An 18984-nucleotide genomic window follows, 5' to 3' on the forward strand; every position below is an offset into this window, starting at 1 on the left:
ATGATGTCTCTCTTATCTCTGCCTGCAGTCTTCGCTGCTGATGTATCTCGGGTGCCTGTTTTTATCCCCCTCCCTTTGCACTTTCCTCTGGCTTTCTGCCAATGATGCCTTGCGAGGTGGTCTCAGCACCCAATGGTCTGGTTGATGACCGTTTGACAGGACACCTGAGCCCGCCCTGGTGGTGTGGTCTGCACATAACCTGTTCCCATACAAGGTAAGCAGAAACTCTTTGAGTGCCCGAGAGTCTAGCTTAATCTAGGCTGTGGACAATAGACCAGTGCATATCTATAGGGTGCGATGGTCTCTTGATAGATGATTGACAGGGCAGGTCCAGACATGCCCAGGCAGCCTGTCTGAGTTTGTATATTCAAGCTCGACCATGTCTGAATTCCTAGCAGGCCATATGCTGGAGGTGACCGTACTTTAATTTAAAGTGTCCATTTTTTGTTTGATTTAGGATATCCAATTTTAATTGGGCTCAAAAGTAGGCCCGATAGGTGATCACAACATTCTAATGATCTATGTATCTGGAATTTCAATTCATTTTCCATTGTCTCTAGCTTTCCACCACTTTGAAATTGCTCTCTTATTTTATTTTTAGCCAAAGTGGATGACCTCACATTTGTCTACATTGAAATCTATTTGTCATAGTTTTGCCCACTTGGTCTGTCGGTAGTGCTGTAATTTTATATATATTCCAGAGACACAGCAAAAACTGCTGCCATTTTTTGTGCCACTGGCAAACTTGGATATGTGGCTTTCTATCCCATTGTCTGAGTCATTAATGAATACAGTGAATAATTGAGGTCCCATCACAGATCCTTGCGGGATTGTCAGGCTGGCCACTCCATGTTCTGAATGACTTGTCACTGCATTGTGTGCTTCTTCCATTCAACCTTCCCGTTTGCCGATCCTGATCCATTATTTGAGGTGATGCTCCTGTTCTTGCACTTGCCCAATGTTTACATTACCATCGTTCCAAGTTTACATTGTTCCGATCACTGAGAGATGGCAATGGGCAGTAATCTCCTCGGTGTACCTAATCACGGTATGTCTTGAGGTCCTCCTCAGAGGTGAGCTGTTTCTAAGATGTTCAGTGCTTTGACAGTGTTTTGGGTTCACCTTGCCAGAACACACCAAGTCTTGAAAAAAATGAAAATTGCTTATTGTTACAAGTAGGCTTCAAATGAAGTTACTGTGAAAAGCCCCTAGTCACCACATTCCGGCGCCTGTCCGGGGAGGCTGGTACGGGAATTGAACCGTGCTGCTGGCTTGCCTTGGTCTGCTTTAAAAGACAGCAATTTAGCCCAGTGTGCTAAACCAGCCTCTAAAATCGCCTATTGTCACAAGTAGGCTTCAAATGAAGTTACTGTGAAAAGCCCCTAGTCGCCACATTCTGGCGCCTGTTCGGGGAGGCTGATACAGGGAGGCTTGCTCGCAACACTGCGGCTGTTGACCTCTCCAGTGACTTCCAACCATGCCTCCTTTGTTTTCCTGTCTGGCTTGTTCCTGCCATTCTCAGGAAACAAAATATGGTGGCTAGCTCGCACCACCCCTGTCATAACCACCGACGAGATGCAAATGAATCTTAGGGCTGTCCTGACAGGCCAGACTCTCATGGCACCCACAATACTGCATGTCTCTTCCTGCATCCACTTTGAAAACTGACGAGGACACTTCAGTGGGTCTTGTCACTTCCAGTTCCCACTTAATCCTCACACCACCGCAAGTAAATGATCGGATATCGGGAGGTGACTCTAATCGGTGCCTCCTGCAAAATACTTTCAATTGATCGGTGCATTCTAATCTCTACCGGGATCAGGACCCGGAAATGCTTCTGACATGGGGTGTTGCCAGGATCAGGAAAATCCAGTCCAATAAATTCCATGTTTTGTCCTCAACAGCTCAATCCGATCCTTAAAACAGCACATTTGTTTTTTTTTTTGTTTTTTTTAATTTAAAATTTTTTTTAAATTTTATTTTTATTTTTATTTTTTAAATTTAGATTACCCAATTATTTTTTCCAATTAAGGGGCAATTTAGCGTAGCCAATCCACCTACTCTGCACATTTTTGGGTTGTGGGGGTGAAACCCACGCAGACACGGGGAGAATATGCAAACTCCACACGGACAGTGACCCAGAGCCGGGATCGAACCTGGGACCTCAGCGCCGCGAGGCGGTTGTGCTAACCACTAGGCCACCGTGCTACAGCACATTTGTAAATGAATCAGTACAAAACTTGTCAGCAAATTAATCTATTGTGCATGAAGCGCCTAAAGTTAGTTTGTTTTCTTCCCTTTCATTAATTTTCAAACTTTTATTCATACTACTTCTTCCACTTGAGCCTTCACTCCATTTACTTGTTTAAAGTCCCTGTAACTGTGCTTTTTATCCTTTCCTCTAGAAGGCCAATTCCCAACAGCACTGTTCCTTCCTGTCCCAATAACGGTGCCAGTGCCCCATGAAATGTAACCTCTTACCAACACCACTTCAACTACATATTCACCTCCCTAATCCATACACCAATTTGCATATAGCTCAGGTAATAATTCAAAGATTACAAACCATTTTACTCCTCCATTTTCATTGCAAGGAATTCTAAGGGGCTAGAGTGTAGGACTAGCTGGGTTGTTTGTGCTGAACGTCAGCATGAGTACCATATGGCCCTTGTTTGCCCCCATCTACCTTCTCTCCCATCTACCGTCCCTGCCTCCCAATCTTCCCTCCCACCCCCCCATAAGACCCTAAGACATGAGGAGCAGAATTAGGCCACTCGGCCACTTAGGCCACATAAACAAATAACAAAAAGTAATCGGGAATCGCCCATAGTCACCATTAACACATACAGTCCCCCTCCTCCCAACCCCCTAATGTTCGATGTAGTCCAATTCTCGAAAGTGCATAATGAATAACGCCCATGAATTGTAGAACCCTTCCATCCTTCCCCTTAGATCAAATTTGACCTTTTCAAGCGTTAAGAATTCCAGCAGGACCCCTGCCACGCCAGGGCACAGGGCGAGAGGTTGATCTCCATCCTAACAGGATCCGCCTATGTGCGATCAATGAGGCGAAGGCTACATCATCTGCCTCCACACCCGTTTCCAACCTTGGCAGGTCCGACACCCCGAATATGGCTTCCCGAGGGCCTGGCTCCAGTTTCTGTGCACCACTTTAGAGATCACCTCCTTTCTGGCAAAGTCTCGAACCTGCATGTATCTAAATATTTCTCCCTTCTCCAGCCCATACTTCGCACCCAGCTCCTTCACTCCTGCAAACCGACCCCAAGAAACAAATCTTTTAGTGTTGTAATTCCTTTTTCCTCCCACCTCTGAAAATTTCCATCCCTCTTCCCTGGCTCAAATCTATGGTTCCCCCGAATCGTCATTTCCCTTGACCCTGCCCCCAACCCTAAGTGGGGCGAAATTACCTCCAAATTCTCAACAAAGCAATTACTACCGGACTCCTTGAGTATTTCCCCAGGGCCGTCGGGAGCGGCGATTTGCTGGCACCTTCAATACCGACTCCCTACACAAACTCTCCTCCATTGTGACCCACGGGGAGTCAACCCCTCTGACCCAGCTCTGTACCTCTCCACATTTACCGCCCAGTAATAATACATCAGGTTTGGAACACCCAAACCCCCTGCCTGCCTTCCTCTCTGTAGTAGCACCTTTCTAACTCTGGCCACCTTCCCTCCCCATATAAACGAGGTCATTACCCCTTCAATCTCTCTAAAAAATGCCTTTGTTAGCAAAATTGGCAGGCATTGGAAAATAAGCCAGAAATCGCGGCAACACGTTCATTTTAACCGCCTGTACCTGACTCGCCAATGACAGAGGGAGACCATCCCACCTTGCCAGATCAGCTTTCCCTCCCCCCACCTAACTAGAAATGTTGTACCGATGGAGACCCCCCCTCCCTCTCCCCCCAATCCTGAGCAACCTGCGCCCCCAGGTATCTAAGCGAGTCTCTGCCCGAGGGAATGGCAGCCCTCCCCACCCCTGCCCCCACCTCCGGCTGAGGCACCACAAAGTATTCACTCTTCTCTAGATTTAATTTGGACCCCGAGAAAGACGCAAACAACCAAAGCAACTCCAGTATTCCCCCTATTGACACACTCTGTTCCGACACATATAATAACAAGTCATCGGCAAATAAGGACACCCTATCTTCTAGACCTCCCCCCCTGCACTATTCCTTTCCATACCCCCGAATTTCTTAACGCGATGGCCAATTGCTCAATCGTGAGTGCAAACAGCAGGAGGGTATAGGATGTCCTGTCTAGTCCCACGGTGGAGAGAAAAGTAATCCGAGATGACGTTATTTGTGCGGACACTCTCCCTCCCGCCCCCCGCTCTCCCATGTGCCCTTCCGCCCCCCCATCTCTTCCCTCGCCCCCCCCCCATCTTCCCTCCCATCATCTCTTCCCTCGCCCCGTCTCCTCCCTCGCCCCCGTCTCCTCCCTCGCCCCCGTCTCCTCCCTCGCCCCCGTCTCCTCCCTCGCCCCCGTCTCCACCCTCGCCCCCGTCTCCTCCCTCGCCCCCGTCTCCTCCCTCGCCCCCATCTCCTCCCTCGCCCCCCCATCTCCTCCCTCGCCCCCCCATCTCCTCCCTCGCCCACCCATCTCCTCCCTCGTCCGCCCATCTCCTCCCTCGTCCGCCCATCTCCTCCCTCGTCCGCCCCACCTCTTCCTTCATTCCCCCCTTATCAAATAAACAGAGTAACAAATATTTCAAATGTTCTATCCCATCTTGTAAATAAGAAGTATCTTCACTATATCTTGATGAAAGTAAATGCTGAACTTTAAATTTAAACTCATGTGCAATAATCCCCAAACAGGCGCCGGAATGTGGCGACTAGGGGCTTTTCACAGTAACTTCATTTGAAGCTTACTCGTGACAATAAGCGATTTTGATTTCATTTCATTTTCAATAATTCTGGGCCAACATCATCTACTTAATGCAACAAATAGCTGAGCTATGCAAACTTGGAGAGTCTAAGGTCATTTGTCAATGCTGATTTAGTTGATCCTAGCTGCGGTGTTCCAGTACATTTCCATGCACTGTCCTCTGCTGGAATTGTGCATGTAGAGTTTGATGGGTTGTATTACACTTGGCTGTGATAAAAGTGCTTACGGACAATTGTTGCTTATTTTCTTGCATGAACGTTAAATCGATCAGGAAAGGCGATGAGGGCAGAAAACTGACAAAAAAGTAGAGATTTTTTCAAATGCCATGTTTCGAGATGTCTGAATGAATTCAAGATTTACTGATTTTAAATTACAGCTGATAGTCTTCCCAAATATATTCTATATTCATTTCACTAGTGAAACTGACTTTAGATTTAGTTTGCAAACATAATTGTGATTGGATTGACTTCAAAAAGAATTAAATATAAATTAGTTTAATTGATAAATTTTGGATTAACACTCCTAAAAAGGAAATGCTTTTTTGCAAATTTTAAAATTGCTACTTGTTATAATTCAGTGAACATCGCAATAAATGTGATTTAATTTTCTATTTCAGAATACTCTGGGCATGCGCATATTCTTTTGGCTGCAATGGAAAAAGTAAGTAATAATGGCAGTGTATTCAACATCGACCCAGTCAGTCTGAATTTACTGTATTCGTAATAATTCCATCAAGTGGATCAAGAACTGATTTCATATTTAGAAGGTTTCAAGTTATATTTATTCCAAGAAATTCTACCTGAAGCATTGCATATTATAAGGGTCCTCCCTGATGATTCCCATATTTCCCCTTTATTTTTGTTTGCCATTATCATTTTGATCCATGCGTGCTTAATGGACATGTATCGTTAAGTCGAGCCGCAGAGACAATGAGGAATTCAAAAAGTTGCAACATAGTATCGTGGAGCTAGTTTTTGAGCAGCAGAAATCAGACTTTGTGGCACCTGAGAGATGGGGTGGAACTGGGTTCGATTGTTTGGCTGGTGGCCAATGAATTGGCCAAAATGCTGTATTCTGCCGGTAACAATAAGGTAAAGTCGCCATAGTCCCAGATGACCATAGGCTGGTCTATGGCATCCCTCCTCTGAGGGGGATAGCTGACTGGTGGTGATTTAACCTGAGGATCACCACAACTTCGGCGAGGGGCAAGGTTGAGAAGGTGGGGCCTTAACGAATAACCTCAGCCAGTACAGGAATTGAACCCACGTTGCTGGCCTTGCTCTGCAACACAAACCAACTGTCTAGCTAAATGAGCTAAACCGGCCCCAACACCCAATAACAGATAGTGATTGGGTTCTATCTGAGTGGGATGCTTTCCCACCTTTTACTTATTATTTTACCCCACTGTGTGCATGTGTATAGAGGGTGGGATGAGTTTAAATGGGATGGGTTTAGGAATTGGATAATAGTCACCCGTTGAATTTGCTGTATATTTAATTACAATTATTGTTATTAATAAATTTAAACTTAACTTAATTATGTTTAAATTTACAAACCTGGTGACTGCAGTTAATGGGCAGCCAAGGGCCAAAGACTTTGGGTGTTTTTCTAAGAAATATGAATTAATTTCAATAGTGTTGTGACCCTTGGTCAAGTGGGCCGCACGCTAGCCCAGGGGAGCATAACACAATAAACAGTATTTTTTCACCCTAAAGGAGGCGTGTCATTCATGGTAGCTTTCATTAATTTGCACAATTTTAGATTTTGGGGTCATAACATAATTTGGGGACTCAGACCCGTGATCTTTGGAACGGTTGACTGTGACGTTTGGGTTAAATTAAAAAAGAGACGCCAGGTTTGTAGTGATATAACAGGATGGCTGTGGAAACTGCCAAGGGCTTTTTTCAGGGATGCAACTTGTCTTTGGTTTATTTGAAAGGGCTTTGTAAAGGCAAGTTAGTCGAATTGGCAGGTGAATTAAAAATAGCGGTATCAGCTAAAGCCAGGAAGGTAGAGATAACTGAAGTGATTATTCAGCATTTATGAAAGAAATACAAAAACACGGTCTGGGTCAGGGTAACCATCAGTAGAATTAGCTAAAATCCAATTACAAATGAAACAATCAGTGTTGCAGCAAAAATAAAAAGAAATTGAGATGCAGCCAAAAGAAGCTTTTCAAATGGAAATTGGAATGAGGAGGTTGGAATTAGAGAGACAGGAAAAAAAAGCAAAAGAGAGAGAGTTCCAGCTTAAGGCACTGGAAATTAATAGGGAGCTGCCGACTGCTAAAAGGGATCCAGTGGCGCCATGTTTAAATTGATACAGACCCTCCCAAAGTTTGACAAGAAGGATGTACAAAACCTTTTTGGAGCATTTGAGAAAATAGCAATAGAATTATGATGAGGTAAAAAAAGGCTATTCTGGGTGCACATGAATTGGTTCCCAAGACATATGGGCAAAAATTTAAGGAGACAGCAGGGCAGACGTATGCTGAATTTGAAAGGGTTAAGCAGAACAATTTTGATAGATGGGTACGAGCACTTAGAGTTTAAACTACTTACGAGGCTCCGAGAGAGGTCATTCTCTTAAGAGGAATTTAAGAATTTCTTACCCTCTATGATGAGAACCCATGTTGAAGATCAAAGGATGACAACAGCATAAATTATGGCTGACGATTATGAGCTGATCCATTAATTTAGTCCTTTGTTTCATCGCCTCCATAATTTTGAAAACGATAGGAAATGGGGTAGTGAAAAGCAAATAAAAGTGGAGAATACAACAGGACAGACTGTAGCTTAAACTGAACTTGGGAGATGTACAGGGTTTTGTGTAAGGGGACGATCAGCCCATTTTCATCAACTGATGTAGCCAAACCCATAACTATTTTAAGGGACACAGGTGCTATGCAAGCTCTCTTACTGGAGAAAGGTTTGGTTTTCCCATCAGAAAGTTAAATGAAAACTCAGGTATTCGTGAATGAGATAAGCGGAGGTTATATCCCAGTTCCATTGTATAAAGTGCAATTGGTGTGTGATTTAGTCAGGTCCAGTAGTTATCGGAGTGGTTAAGAAGTTACCAGTGGATGGAGTAGGCTTACTTTTGGGGAATGATTTGGCAGCGGTGAAGGTTGTAGCTTCACGCATGATTACAGAGAGTCTGAGGGAAGATAAAAGAGACAGAATGGTTACAGGAACAAATTCCTGATATTTTTCCATCATGTGTGGTGACCAGGGCAATGACTAAACAAAGTTCAATACCGAAGATTAAAATCATGCCGCAATCTGATGGTAGAGTAGCCAAAACTATTCTTGAGAATAACGGTAATTCTGATTTAAATGTTTGGTAGGACTTCCTTAATTGGGTCCCAGGAAGCAGATCCAGAGACACATAGACTAACACAGTCAACTCTTTCAGAAGTTGAAGCTGAGGGGGTTCCAGAGTGCAATTACATTAAGAACTGAGTTCTGATGAAGGAGTGGAGACATCCTCATAGACCTGGGGACGAGGAATAGATTGTTGTTCATCAGATAGCGGTACAGCCCAAACATCGTAGGGAAGTACTGCGGGTAGCGCATGAGATACCAATGAAGGACATGTGGAAATTCGGAAAACTCGGGCTTCAGTCGACAAACATTTTTCCTTGCCAGGACTGCACAAAGATGTAATGCAGTCCTGTCGACCCTGTCATATCTGTCAGATTATAGGTAAACCACAGCATGTGATTAAACCCGCACCGTTAATACCCATATCAGAGTTTGAAGAACCATTTAGCCGGGTATTAGTAGATTGCGTAGGACCGTTGCCTAAAACAAAGGCAGGGCATCAGTACATTCTTAGTCGTGGATATGATTACTCATTTTCTGGAAGCTATACCTTTAAGAACCATTACAGCTAAGGTAGCGGAAAAATTGACATAGCTTTTCAAACGAAGTACAATCTGACCAGGGTTTCAACCTCATGTCTAAGATTTTCTAGGACATAGTTTGCAGTTTGGGTATCAAACAGTTAAAATCAACCGCTTATCATCCACAAACTCGGGGAGCTTTGGAGCGATATCATCAAACTCTCAAAATCATGATTAGGGCCTATTGCCATGGTGGTAAGGAGGGTGTGTAAGGTAACTTACTTAATCAGTATTCCAGACTGTATGAAGAAGAACTGATTGTGCCATAAAGAAATATGATTTTAGGGAGGAGAATGGACAGGGAGAAGTGTGTCAGATGGTACAAGAAGTGGAAGAAGACTAATGGGAAGAATGAGACAGGAGAAGAGATAAACAGTACACAGAATGCCCCCACCCCCCAGTAGGGCGATTTACAAATATAGACATATTAGGACAATTAGAGGCCCAGTTCGCCTATTTGGAAGAAAGACAGCTGAAAGATCTAATAAGGATACTGAAAAAATATAGGCAAACTTGTAGGGAGACAGCAGGGTGCACTCTGTTAACTAGTCACAATATAGACATTGGAAACTCTGAGCCAATAATGCAACACCCATATCGGCTGAAGACATGAAAGCCGATACTCCAGGAGTAATTGGAGCTCGGTATGTCTGTTCTTGGCCTGCTGCAATGTTCCAGTGAAGCGCAACGCAAACTGGAGAAACAACGTCTCATCTTCCGGTTAGGCACGCTACAGCCTTCTGGCCTGAACATCGAATTCAACAACTTTAGATGATCAGCCCCACCTCGACCCATTTGTTTTCATTTCATTTTAACTGTCTTTTACCATTTCTATCTTTCTTAATATACATTTAATTCCCCCCCCCCCCCCCCCCCCAATCTTATCCACCTTTCCTGCACCTTTCTCCTCTTTGCTTCCCCCTTCCCCTCCCCCACACCTACAGTTCATCCTCTGATGTTAGTTTCCCTGCTGTTTGACCTTTCACATCTTTTGTCCTCTCTGGGGACTGCCATTAACACTCTTTCCTCTTTGTATCTGTGGCCATTAGCACCCGATTTCCCTGGGTTTCTGTGGCTATGACTCATCTTTCATTCTCACTCCACAGTATAAATATTTCCCACTTTCTCTGTCTGTTAGCTTTGACAAAGAGTCATCAGACTCGAAACGTTAGCTCTTTTCTCTCCCTACAGATGCTGCCAGACTCGCTGAGATTTTCCAGCATTTTCCCTTTCGTTTCAGATTCCAGCATCAGCAGTAATTTGCTTTTCTCTCACTGGTAGTATTCGTGCCTTAGGTGGATGCAGCCACGCATTTCTGCTTAGATTACTGGAAAATGAATGCCATCACCAAAACAGATTCATATCCAATTCCAAGATTGGAGGACTGCATTGATAGAATATATAGTGTCTCCTTCCTGTCAACTCAGTGCGAGGGAGATATTTGCTTTTCTAATGCCCCAAGAGTTGTTTCAATGCAGGGTACTGCTGCTTGGACTTAAAATTGCACCAGCAACATTCTAACGGCTTGTGTCCCAAGAAATGGCTTGAGTGCCGAACTGGGTGGTCTACTTGAATGATGGGCAGCACGGTAGCACAAGTGGATAGCACTGTGGCTTCACAGCGCCAGGGTCCCAGGTTCGATTCCCTGCTGGGTCACTGTCTGTGCGGAGTCTGCACGTTCTCCCCGTGTTTGCGTGGGTTTCCTCCGGGTGCTCCGGTTTCCTCCCACAGTCCAAAGACGTGCAGGTTAGGTGGATTGGTTATGATAAATTGCCCTTAGTGAACAAAAAGATTAGGAGAGGTTATTGGGTTACAGGATGGAAGTGAGGGCTTAAGTGGGTCGGTGCAGTCTTGATGGGCCAAATGGCCCACTTCTGCTCTGTATGTTCTGTATTCTATGTAGTAGGGGTACAGTGGAAAGAACAAATGGAGGTGCTATTCAAGCAACTGGAGTTGACCAGGCTAGTAATCAGTTGGGCGAAAAGCTAGTTTGCCAAGGTCGCATATTTAGGCCATGTGGTGGGACAGGGGCAAGTGGTTCCCAGAATGGCCAAAGTAAGGGCATTGACGGACTTCCTGTTCCCAAAACAAAATGGGGAATTGAGGTTCCTGGAATTGAGGCTACTGGAAATTTATACCAAACTTCACTACTATAGTGCCACTGTTGACAAATGTGCTGGGGAAGCAAGTGGAAATATTGTGGTCTGCAGACTGCCAAGCGGTGTTTGAGAGGTTGAGGGCCATCTTAAGCAAACTGGTGTTATCTGCCTCAGATTTTTCCAGACCATTTAAAATGGCCACTGATGTCAGTGACCTGGCATAGGGGCAGTGCTACTACAAGACAACAATGCAGAAATTTAGCATCCATTAGATATTTTTGAAAAAAACCCTAAATCTGTGCCAAAGAAAGTATTCCATCATTGAAAAAGAAGCTGTAGCGTTGTTGCTAGTCCTTTAGCATTTTCAAGTATATGTCCGGCATGACAATAAACAATACTTAGTTTATACGGACCATAATTCGCTTATGTTTATAGAAAAGTTTAAAACCCGGAACGCAAGGTTATTACATTGGAGTTTACTATTTTTACAGTTATATGATATTGTACACATCCCGGAAAGGACAATGTGATTGTGGATACTTTGTCAGGGGCTTAGGGGCTGTCTAGTTGCATGTAGAGACGAGGAAGATAATTTATATAATAGGGTTGGATTGGTGTTTGTGATTTTTGTCTTCCATACCTCATAATGAAACATCCGTGCTCTGATGTTTCTTCCCTTTTAGGGAGAGAGGTATGCAAGGGTTCTTCCTGGTGATTCCCGTGCTTCCTCTGGTTCTTTTTGCCGTTATCATTTTGAGCCATGATGCTTAATGTTTAACAGAGAGAATGAGGATTTCAAAACGTTTCAAGATAGTATCTGGTGCTAGTTTTCGAGAAGCGAAACTCAGACTTTTGGCACCCACGAAACGGGGTGGGATTCAGTTCGATTGGTTGGTTGGTGGCCAGTGAATTGGCTAAAGGGCTGTATTCTACCATGTAACAGATGGTGATTGGGTCCTACTTGAGTGGGATGATTTCCAGAGGAAAGCAGAATTGGAGACCTGGACAGTCAAGAGAAAAGGATCTGCTCTCTTGTTCCAGAAAAGCTGCTTGCTGTATTTCTGAAACTGCAGAGACCTGAATGAATCTCTGGTGAAAACCATTACAGACTGGAAACCGAAATCTCGAGCTGAAAGCCTTCAAGGAAGGTCTGCTAGAAGCAACCATATAAAACAAAGACTCATCTTTTCACTTTTACTTATTTTGTACCCCCTCTTCTCCCTGCTGTGTTTGCCTGTCTTGTGTGTGTTTCTGTGTGTGTATATACATAGAGGGTAGGACGAGTTTAAGTGGTGGGATTAGGAATTGGATAATAGTTAACCTGCATATTTAAATCTAGTTATTATTATTAGTGAACTTAATTGTGTTTAAATTTACAAACCTGGCAGACATCCAGTTGCGGCGATGGAGTGCTAAGCAGCACGTTCGGTAGCTCCCGCTATTTTTGGACTTTCGGGCTCTTTTCGGGCCCGCAACGGCGCTGATTCGACCTTTCCCCAGGTGGGAACGCAGTCTCTGTGCTTGGCGGCCGGTGGATGGGCTGGACTAGAAGTGGAGCAACCAGAAAATCGACTTTACAGCAGAAGAAGGTGCGAGGCAGAAAGGACAAGATGGCGGCGGGCGGGGAACCAGCAGCGTGGCAGCAGTAGGCGTGGGAGCAGCAGGAGCTGCTGCTGCGCTCCTTCCAGGAATTAAAAGCTGAGATCCTGGAGCCGTTTAAGGCATCGCTGGACAGGCTCGGGGCGACTCATACGGCTCAGGCTGCGGAGATTCGGGAGTTGCAGCAGAAGGCTTCGGAGAATGAGGACGAACTCGTGAAGGTGGAGTCGCACGAGGTGCTTCACAAGAAATGGTTGGCAAGGATGGAGGAGATGGAGAACCGCTCCCGCCGGAAGAACCTGTGGATTTTGGACCTCCTGGAGGGGCAGGAAGGTTCGGATTTGGGGGCCTACGTGGTCCTGATGCTGAACTCGTTGATAGGTGCGGGGTCAGTCCGGGGACCTCTGGAGCTGGAGGGTGCCCATTGGGTGCTGCTGCGGAAGCCCAGGCCGATCGAGCCGCCCAGGGCGGTGCTGGTCCGCTTTCAACGCTTGGTCGACCGTGAGTGTGTGCTTCGTTGGGCGAAGAGGGAGAGGAGTAGCAAGTGGGAGAATACGGAGATCAGGATCTACCAGGACTGGAGTGCGGAGGTGGCGCAGAGAAGGGCTGAGTTTAACCGGGCGAAGGCAGTGCTCCACAAGAAGGGGGTCAAGTTTGGCCTGTTACAGCCGGCATGCCTGTGGGTCACTTATAAAGACCACCAACTTTATTTTGACTCCCTGGAGGAGGCCTGGACTTTTGTCCAGGCAGAGAAGCTGGACTTCAACTGAGGACTGGGGGCTGGGGAACGTTGTACACAGCCCGGAGGCTTTGTCCTCCTTGATATCCTTTCGCTTTATCGGTTCTATTGGACGATGTTTTTTGCTGTTCTGCTTTTTCTTTTCTGCTTTTCGGGACTGTTATCTGTTTACTTGGGTGTTTTTTATTTTTATTTTATTATTTCACTGGTTGAGAGTTTGGGTGGGGTTCGCGGCCCTGTTGAGTCATGTGCCTGTCTTCGCGCGTTTTGGGTCGGGGGGCGGGGCTTGGGATGGAGGCGCGGGCTTTTCTCCCGCGCTGGAGAAGCAGGGGGCGGGGTCGACATTGGGGGAATAGTTGTGTGATACTGGGGAGGGCCATTGGGGTGGCGGGAGCAGCCGGGGTCAGCAGGAGTCGGCTGACTTACGGAAGTACAATGGAAGGAGTTACGCAGCTAGGGGGGGCCCTAGCTTGAGGGGGGGGGGGGGGGGGGGGGGTAACCGGTGTTGCTGCTGGAATGGCCAAGGTGCTGGAGCGGGTAGAGGGGGTCGGGATGGGGGTCTGTCGCTGTGGGGAACGGGCTGAGCGGGGGTGCCGTTGGCACATGGTGGATTACGGAAGGGTGATGGCTAGTCGACGGGGGAGGGGGGGTAGGTGGCCCTCCGATCCTGCTGATCACCTGGAATGTTAGGGGACTGAATGGGCCGGTCAAACGGTCCCGCGTGTTCGCGTGCCTGAGGGGGCTGAAGGAGGATCTGGCCATGCTTCAGGAGACGCACCTGAAGGTGGCGGATCAGGTTAGGTTGAGGAAAGGGTGGGTGGGCCAAGTGTTTCATTCAGGGCTGGATTCAAAAGGGGGGGGGGGGGGGTGGAGATCCTGGTGGGGAAGAGGGTGTCGTTTGAGACATCGAGTGTGGTGGCAGACAGCGGCGGGAGGTACGTGATGGTGAGTGGCAAGCTACAAGGGGAGCGGGTGGTGCTGGTCAATGTATACACCCCGAATTGGGATGATCTGGGTTTCATGCGGCGCATGTTGGGCCGGATTCCAGATTTGGAGGCGGGGGCCTGATAATGGGGGGGGATTTTAACAGTGCTGGATCCACCACTGGATCGATCCAGTTCCGGGACGGGTAGGAGGCCTGCGGCAGCTAAGGTGCTGAGGGGGTTTATGGACCAGATGGGAGGGGTGGATCCATGGAGGTTCGTGAGGCCGAGGGCCAGGGAATTTTCATACTTCTCCCATGTGCATAAGGCCTATTCCCGGATCGATTTTTTCGTTATGAGTAGGGCGCTGATTGCGAGGTTAGTAGATGCTGAGTATTTGGCGATAGCCATTTCTGACCATGCCCCGCATTGGGTGGACCTCGAGCTGGGGGAGAGGAGAGGGACCAGCGCCCGTTGTGGCGCTTGGAGGTGGGGCTGCTGGCGGACGAGGATGTGAGGGGGCGGGTTCGAGGATGTATCGAGAGGTATCTAGAGGCCAACGATAATGGGGAGGTCCGAGTGGGGACGGTCTGGGAGGCGCTGAAGACGGTGGTTCGGGGGGAGTTGATCTCCATTCGGGCCCATAGGGAGAGAGGGGAGCAGAGCGAGAGGGAGAGATTGATGGGGGAGATGGTGAGGGTGGACAGGAGGTACGCGGAGGCCCCGGAGGAGGGATTGCTAAGGGAGTGGCACAGCCTCCAGGCTGAGTTCGACTTGTTGACCACTAGAAAGGCGGAGGCTCAATGGAGAAAGGCACAGGGTGCGGTGTATGAGTATGGGGAGAAGGCGAGCAGGATGCTGGCACACCAGCTTCGTAAGTGGGATGCGGCTAGGGAGATTGGTGGAGTTAAGGATCGGGGAGGAAATGTGGTGCGGAGGGGGGTAGACATTAATGGGGTCTTCAGGGACTTTTATGAGGGACTATATCGGTCTGAACCTCCGGCGGAGGAGGGTTGATGGGGCGCTTTTTGGACCGGCTGAGATTCCCGAGGGTGGAGGAGGGACGGGTGGAGGGTCTGGGGGCGCCGGTTGAGCTTGAGGAGCTGGTCAAAGGGATAGTGAACATGCAGTCGGGGAAGGCGCTGGGGCCGGATGGGTTCCCGGTTGAATTTTACAAGACGTATGCAGACCTGCTGGGCCCCTGTTGGTTTGGACCTTTAACGAGGCAAGGGAAGGGGGGGTTTTGCCCCCGACGAGGTCTCGGGTGCTGATCTCCTTGAATCTTAAGCGAAAGAAGGATCCCCTGCAGTGTGGGTCATACAGGCCGATCTCACTTTTGAATGTGGCGCCAAGTTGTTGGCAAAGATCTTAGCCACAAGGATAGAAGATTGTGTGCCGCAGGTTATCCACGAGGATCAAACTGGGTTTGTGAAGGGGAGGCAGCTGAACACTAATATACTGAGTCTCTTAAACGTTATCATGATGCCGGTGGTAGAAGGGGAGGCAGAGATAGTGGTGACCCAGGATGCGGAGAAGGCCTTTGATAGGGGGTACTTGTGGGAGGTGCTGGAAAGGTTCGGGTTTGGGGAGGGGTTTGTCAGTTGGATGAGGCTGTTGTATGAGGCCCCGATGGTGAGCGTGGCCACGAATAAGAGGAGGTCGGAGTATTTTCGGTTACACCGAATGTCGAGGCAGGGGTGTCCCCTGTCCTCCCTACTTTTTGCGCTGGCAATTGAGCCCCTGGCTATGGCGCTGAGGGAGTCGGGGAATTGGAGGGGGCTGGTCCAGGGTGGGGAGGAGCACCGAGTGTCGCTCTATGCGGACGACCTTTTATTGTATGTGGCGGACCCGGTGGGGGGGGGAATGCCGGTGGTGATGGGGATTCTCCGGGAATTTGGGGATTTCTCAGGGTGTAAGCTCAACTTTGGGAAGAGCGAGCTGTTTGTGGTACACCCGGGGGACCAGGAGGGGGGGATTGGGAGGCTCCCACTGAAATGGGCGGAGAGGAGCTTCAGGTACTTGGGGGTTCAGGTGGCCAGGAGCTGGGGGGCCTTGCACAAGCTTAACCTCACAAGGCTGGTGGAGCAAATAGAGGAGGAGTTTAAGAAGTGGGACATGTTGCCGCTGTCTCTGGCGGGTAGGGTGCAATCAGTCAAGATTACGGTGCTCCCGAGATTTCTGTTCCTGTTCCACTGCCTCCCCATCCTTATCCCGAAGGCCTTTTTCAGGCGGGTTAACAGGAGCATTACGGGGTTTGTGTGGGCACACGGACTCCGAGTGTGCGACGGGTGTTTTTGGAGCTGGGCAGGTATAGGGGGGGAGGGGGGGGGGGGGGGGGCTGGCGCTGCCCAACCTCTGTGGGTATTATTGGGCTGCCAATGCAGCGATGGTGCGTAAGTGGGTAATGGACGGGGAAGGGGCAGCATGGAAGAGGATGGAGATGGCATCCTGTGTGGGCACGAGCCTGGAAGCGCTGGTAACGGCGCCGCTGCCGCTCCCCCCAACGAGGTATACCACGAGCCCGGTGGTGGTGGCTACCCTCAAAATTTGGGGGCAATGGAGGCGGCACAGGGGGGAGGTGGGGGCTTCGATGGGGTCCCTGATACGGGGGAACCACCGGTTTGTTCCGGGGAGAATTGATGGCGGGTTCCTGAGTTGGCACAGGGCAGGTGTCAGGAGGCTGGGGGAACCAGTTCATAGACGGGAAGTTTGCGAGCTTGGGTGAGCTAGAAGGGAAGTTTGGGCTCCCCCGGGGAACACCTTTAGGTACATGCAGGTAAGGGCGTTTGTCAGGCGGCAGGTGGCGGGGTTCCCTCTGTTGCCTCCGTGTGGGGTCCATGACAAGGTGCTCTCGGGGGTGTGGGTTGGAGAGGGGAGGATCTCTGAAACGTACCAGGTGATGCAGGAGGTAGACGAGGCCTCGGTGGAGGAGCTGAAAGATAAATGGGAGGAGGAGCTGGGCGAGGAGATTGAGAGGGAACGTGGGCGGATGCCCAGAAAGGGTGAACTCCTCCTCTTCGTGTGCGAGGCTTAGCCTCATACAGTTTAAGGTACTGCATGGGGCTCATATGACCGGGACAAGGATGAGTCGGTTTTTTGGGAGCGAGGACAGGTATATTAGGTGCTCAGGGAGCCCAGCAAACCATGTCCATATGGTTCCATTTGGGGAATTTTGGAAGGATGTAGCAAGGACGGTATCGAGGGTGGTAGGATCCAGGGTTGATCTCCTGGCAGAGCGATTTAAAAAAGAGGTCAGCAGTATTTGTTCTTTGCCAATGACGGGCGTTAATTTATTTTTTCTCTTTTGTATATACGGCGGGGGGGGGGGGGTCTGTTCTTTTTGTTCTTAGTATTTTTTGTTGTTTTTTTTGTGAAAATGTGAAAATTTGAATAAAAATTATTTTAAAAAAAATAAATAAAATTACAAACCTGGTGACTGCAGTTATTGGGCAGCCAAGGGCCAAAGACTGGATGTTTTTCTGAGAAATATTTATTAATTTCAATTGTGTTGAGATCCCAGGTCAAATGGGGCTGGAATTGACCATACACTAGCCTACACTATAAACAGTATTTTTTCACACTAGAGAAGGCTTATCATCAATGATAACTTTCATTAATTTGCACTCTTTTGGATGTGCAACTGCTGTTTCTGTGTCTTACTTTATAATATTACGGATTGAAACAATATTTGGAAAAAACTAAAATTTATTTTGCCAATTTTCGTATTTATTTTCTAAATTAGTGATGATGACTCCAGTTGTTTTGATATATAAACTGAGCTCCTCAAAAATGGTTGTCGCAATATCAATCGAAATAGTAAATTGTATGAAGCAATATATTATTCCAGGTGATAATGTTGGAAGTCAAAATTAATCGTGATTTAAAAATATACTGATAATCAGGGCATTGAATATAAAAATTGGCAAGTCATGTTGCAGCTGTACAGGACCTTTGTTATCCTCATTTGGGATATTGCATATAATTCTGGTCGCCACTCTACCAGAAGGATGTCGATGCTTTGTGGAGGGTACAGAAGCGGTTTACTAAGATGTTGCCTGGTAAGAAGAACATTAGTTATGAGGAGAGGTTCGATAAACACTGTCTGTTCTCATTGGAATGACGGAGGTTGAGAGGCAACCTGATAGAGGTCTACATGATTATGACTGGCATGGACAATGGACAGAGTGGATAGTCAGATGCTCTTTCCTGGGGTAGGAGAATCAAGTATTAGGGGACATAGGTTTAAAGGGGAAATGTTTTTGGAACTGGGTTATGGGGATAGGGTGGAGGTATGGGCTTGGGTAGGGTGCTCTTTCCAAGAGCCGGTGCAGACTCGATGGACCAAATGGCCTCCTGCACTGTAAATTCTATGAAATCTGAGACGTGCGAGGCAGGTGTTTTACCCAGGTTGGTAAATATATGGAATACGCTGCCTGGGGAGGTGGTGGGAGCAGGTACGACAGCGGCATTTAAGGGGCATTTGGACAAATATATGAATAGGGTGGGAATGGAAGGATACAGACTGGAATGTACCTGATTCCAGTGCAGGCAGTTTTAGTTTAGACAGGTACCATGGTCGGCGCAGGCTTGGAGGGCCGAAGGGCCTTTTTCTGTGCTGTATTATTCTTTGTTCTTTATCAGGAACCTATAGAAATAGTGGATAAAGTAGAAAATGGTAAATTAATAAGTAAAATTGGGCTGCATTATTTTGAATAATTCATGTTCGGACATTTGTGGCAAAACAATCACAAATGCATATAAAGATTAAACAATGACACAACTGAAATAATGGAGGTTATTTATTCTGGAT

The 18984-nt window shown here is 47.5% G+C and overlaps 1 protein-coding gene across 3 annotated transcripts in view; it reads left to right on the plus strand.

The window, feature by feature from the left end:
• LOC119977973 (E3 ubiquitin-protein ligase MGRN1-like) overlaps nt 1–18984 on the plus strand; it is a 240884-nt gene that overhangs the window by 119111 nt on the left and 102789 nt on the right. For all 3 annotated transcript variants that reach the window (XM_038819223.1, XM_038819221.1, XM_038819222.1), the window contains exon 7: nt 5527–5570. In XM_038819223.1, coding sequence (XP_038675151.1) covers nt 5527–5570 — 44 coding nt within the window. The remainder of the gene's footprint in view (nt 1–5526; nt 5571–18984) is intronic.

Source organism: Scyliorhinus canicula, chromosome 15 (genome assembly GCF_902713615.1).
Source record: "Scyliorhinus canicula chromosome 15, sScyCan1.1, whole genome shotgun sequence".
Lineage (NCBI taxonomy): Eukaryota > Metazoa > Chordata > Chondrichthyes > Carcharhiniformes > Scyliorhinidae > Scyliorhinus > Scyliorhinus canicula.